A 5,000-nucleotide genomic window follows, 5' to 3' on the forward strand; every position below is an offset into this window, starting at 1 on the left:
TACTACCTTGTCGTAGTCGTGTACAAATCCAATACATGTATGCAAAATAGAGGGCTATACCATGTCCACAAAATATTAAATGTGACTGTTGAACCTTTCCATTAAAAAAGAAACTTACAGGGTCATACAAGTAAAATACTAGTGATTAATATTGCATTATTTCAAGGTGCAAGGAGATAATTTTAAAATCAAACGAAGTGAAAAACCTGCACTCACATTTTGCAGCTTATTGAATTGTTTGCTGAAACCAGCCTGCTGGGATAGGTACGATTCCACATACATGCAAGCCAGGTATGGCTGCACTCGACATACATGGGTTTATTCGAAAGTGAAGGTACTGCTTCCATTGGCTTGCTATTCATTAACATTTATAGTGGGGCAACTTAGCTAAATATAGCATAACAATTGTGCACTTTGTAAGGAAAGCACCAAATTTGGCACACTAGTAGCCTACCATATTATGAACAGATTTAGATATTGGGCCATCTCAAAATTTTTGATGGCAGTGGAAAATGGCTGCCACAGCCATCAGCAGCTGAATTTGAGATGGCCCAATATCCAAATCTGTTCATAATATGTTAGGCGACAAGTGTGCCAATTTTGGTGCTTTCCTCACAAAATGCACAATTGTTATGCTAAGTTGCCCCACTATTAGCCAAAATGCTGTAATAAATGAACAGGGAAAATATGTTTGCACAACTATGAAAGACAAATTTATCTGTCCTATTACACAGCCTCATATCCTCAGGACTCTTACGCATTGACTTATACATTGTGTGCATGCTAATACAAGTTACTTGTCAACTGAGTCCCGACTAGTCCGATAGATCCGTCGTCCGTCCGACTACGCCGATAAATCTGACGTGCTGTAGCTTTCTTTTATTATTCTCTTTTCTTCATTGTTTCCTACTGGCGCTACATGACGACAGTAGGAATAAAATAAATAAAAATGCAACAGAACGTCAGATTTATCGGACTACTCTCGACAATTGTGTCACAAGGTATGTATATATATATGAATATGTATTTGTATATTTACATTTTCATATATACATACATATTATATTATATATATATATATACATATATATATATACATATATATATATATATATATATATATATATATATATATATATATATATATATATATATATCTTCTTCTTCTTCTTTTGGCTGCTCCCGTTAGGGGTCGCCACAGCGGATCATCCGTATGATCCGCATAGTGATTTGGCACAGGTTTTACGCCGGATGCCCTTCCTGACGCAACCCTGGTCGCCTCTTACGACACAGGGATAAGGTACACCTATTTTAACCGGGGTATACACCCGCCCAGTACACTGGTACTCATTTCGCCGACCTCGGAAGGATGACAGGCTGAGTCAACAACCTGGTGTATTAATTCAGTGGCCCAACGGGGCTTGAACTCAGGACCTTTTGGATCCTAAGCCGCTGCTCTAACCACTGCGCCAACACCAGGCACACATATATATATATATATATATATATATATATATATATATATATATATATATATATATATATATATATATATATATATATATATCAATAAAACCTTTCATAAGAATGTTTTCATGCACAATCGCTACAAGGTTTATAGTTTATAGTGTGTGTCTGTGTCTGTGTCTGTGTCTCTCTCACTCTCTCTATGTTGTTGTTCGTCTTCCAGCTGCTCCCGTTAGGGGTCGCCACAGCGGATCATCCGTTATGATCAGCATACTGATTTGGCATAGGATTTACACCGGATGCCCTTCCTGACGCAACCCTGGTCGCCTCTTACGACACAGGGATAAGGATTGGGTTTCGCCATGATTCCGGGCTGCCCTCCACCCTCTCATAGCGCGGCCCAGCGCAGTGCTCCCGTCCTCAAGCGATCCTCCAACCCAAGCCTCCGAGTAGCCGGATTACAGGCGCACGCCACTACGCCCGATCTCTGTCTCTCTCTCTCTATATATACATATATATCGTGTTACAGTTGTGGAAATTTACAGAACACCATTCAGGTTCCCCGAAGATCAGTTATGTGTGTGTCCGGCTTAGATTTCCCCACCGATGTATAACGGGTATTATTCGTGTGCCGAGCTGTGAACCTTTGAGGTAGTGTTATTCTTTCCTATCTTTATTTTAAACAACATCTCCTCAACACCTTCTCCACAACTGCCAACATCTCCTCAACACCAATCTCCACAACCAAACGAACTTCTCCTCACCATCATCTCCACAAACAACATTTCCACAAACGAACACGATGGCATCCTCGCAGCGGCAAAGTGATTTCAAACACGGCCGCGCATGACTTGCAAAACGGATCAAAACGACGAAAGGGGTGGAGCCAGCCGGGGGTGAAAGTTCAAAGGTGAAAGAAGGGAGGGCGCTGATTTTGGGCGAGGAAGCCCAGAGGGACCCCTCCCCTCGGGGCTATAAAAAGGCGCATTTCGACGCCGAGACCTTAGTTGGTCAGAGTTGGTCAGAGTTGGTCGGTGGAGGCAGTCAAGTTGGTGAGTCCAAACGGTGGTTGTTGATCGGAAGAGTGGAGTTCTTCATCGGAGCCAGCCAAGTCACCAAGTTGTTGGTCGTTGTTGGCCGTTTGAGTCAGCAGCAAAGTCGCCAGCAGGAGAGAGGTCGCCAGCCAGCTATATAACGGTCCAGGTGATCGAGCCCCGAGTCGGTCGAGCGATGCTGAGGAGTAAGCGGGCTCTTAAAGAGCATCAACTCTAAAAGAGCAAGGCCCGTTCGCTCCTCTGAAGCGTCGTCGGCCAGACCCGATCAACAAGGCTGCGCTGTTCGGCCCTGGACCAACCAAGCCGCCGTTACAACAGCTGCCGCTTTGACAACAGAGACATACGGAGGGTCACCAACAAAAAGACCATCGAGTTGCCTCAAGGGCGACAAAGGTAACCTGCCCTGCCTCGCGGAGCTCCTTCGGTCATCCGAGCTCCGAGGAACATTAAAGGCTTACGAGCCCAATTCTATCTTTCTTTTCTGGGGGTTTTGCATGAAAGTCTGTGGTGCCTTGTCCGTAAGTAGAATTGTTGTAAGTGCATGTACGTAATACATAGATATCGGCTGTAGGTTTTTGCTCGTATCATGTCCCATCCCCCCATTCATTGCATACGTGTAAAAATAAATGTCCCCTTTGTTGAAATGTCACCTGCTCGTTGCGTCTTTTCCTCCATTGACTGCCATAATTGCGTTCGGAATAAATAGCTGGCTAATTAATAGCAGATAAAACGTACATCTGGTCCGACGGGGCTTGGCGATATAAAACCGCTCGGCAATCGCAAACGGAACGAGCTGCTTAAAGCGGCTCGTTTTCGTGCAGGCTCCGTTAAGGTGTAAATCCCTGGCATTTCTGTCTGCGTGAATAATTAGGTACATGGACAATTTGGCGATCGACCCTGTAGCGCGTGGACAGAAGAGTTGGCTGATTTATGGTGTGGTTAACAACACCCGTATCTGGGTTTCGGCGTTGATCCGAAAAGCTGCGACGAGATTGCTCATTCGGTGGGCGCGCGGCCGCAATTTAGCGAAATGCGGTCGCCCGCACACCGAACGGGTGAAAATCCACAACAATATAAACACTAAGTAACAAGAAAAAGAGCAATCAGAGATTGCAGACCCTCACCAGGACTTCTTTTGAGGGGTGTATTTTTTTGGTTTTGGCTGACAAATCCAATATGGCTGACAAACCATGTGACCAATGACATCATATGTGTGAACCTTTTGTTCCTCGTGGCCAGGCAGTCATACGTGTAAAGTTTTGCCTCGATCTGTTCAGCCACTTCAGAGAAGATTTTTGAAGGTTTTCTTTTTTAAAACAATATGGCTGCCGAATCACGTGACTGATGACATCATGACATCATGTTTCTGGGGACCATTTTATCCCGAGATAACCATCCAAAATTTTCATACTGCTTGGATGTGATTGGATTTCAAACTGATTCTACATATGAAATTATGATGTCATAACGAGGGCACCTATGACACCTCAATAAATATCACTCATTCTCCATGAGGAGTATTTGCTATGTGCCAAGTTTCTATTTTTTCCTTGGTGCGGTTACAGAGATATAGAGGTCCAAATTTTTCCCGTTTTCTCTAATATGACTGCCACACCACTTGACCTGACATCATAATTATCATTAAAACATTCTACAAGAGTAGTCGCACCACTGATGAATATATCGTCTCAATCCATCAAGCAGTTGCTGAGAAAAATACGAAAGTTCTGTGCGGACAAACAAACAAACAGACAGACAGACAGAAACAAATAGACCCAAATGCAATACCCTCTCCGAATCCTTCGGCAAGGGTAATAAAACGAAAGTATTTACAGTGTGTTCAGATTGAAATGGATTTCATGCTGAAATGGAATGCGATACAAGGTCTCCAAAAGCACGTAGTAACTATACACACCTCAATGTCCTGCTCCTCCATCAAAAAGGAATTGCCATCACTACGTACAGAATGAGCCTGCAATAGGTACCCACAGCACACACAGGTAAAGTTGACCTGGAATACAACCACAACCACTACCACAAATCATTCAGATATCTGTCATGTGATTCTCTCCGTATTCAATAATTCCATAATGTATGGGAAGATCCCCGATTGTTCACATTTTTAATCCTGTATAATGAATAAAATGCACTTTGTGTTACAATTCAAACTATTCCTTCATTTCTCATGTGATGTTAGATAAACAAATTGAATGGCTGCTGTTATTTCACTTGGATCAATCTGAGGGTGCTTGGGTGTGAATGTGGTTACAGACATAATTGACCAAATCGCTTCCTTTGGATCTAAATTTCCTGGATATTACTCCTCGTATACAAGCCAATTGATTCATTCTGTAATGTAACTTGCTGGGTCGCATATAACACTGTCCATTTTGAAATAAGTGTCATCCTTGATAAGGAGACTTGCACTATGCAATTAAAGAACGGATGGATGACATTCCTTGCCCGGCATACTTAATG

The 5,000-nt window shown here is 42.9% G+C and overlaps 1 protein-coding gene across 1 annotated transcript in view; it reads right to left on the reverse strand.

The window, feature by feature from the left end:
* LOC147025953 (pleckstrin homology domain-containing family A member 7-like) overlaps positions 1-5,000 on the reverse strand; it is a 192,201-nt gene that overhangs the window by 103,377 nt on the left and 83,824 nt on the right. Inside the window, exon 15 of the mRNA XM_085880883.1 lies at positions 4,438-4,494. Coding sequence (XP_085737009.1) covers positions 4,438-4,494 — 57 coding nt within the window. The remainder of the gene's footprint in view (positions 1-4,437; positions 4,495-5,000) is intronic.

The sequence above is a fragment of the Eptatretus burgeri genome, chromosome 5 (genome assembly GCF_056783735.1).
Source record: "Eptatretus burgeri isolate ZD-2024b chromosome 5, Ebu_testis_v1, whole genome shotgun sequence".
In the NCBI taxonomy this organism is placed as follows: Eukaryota; Metazoa; Chordata; class Myxini; order Myxiniformes; family Myxinidae; genus Eptatretus; species Eptatretus burgeri.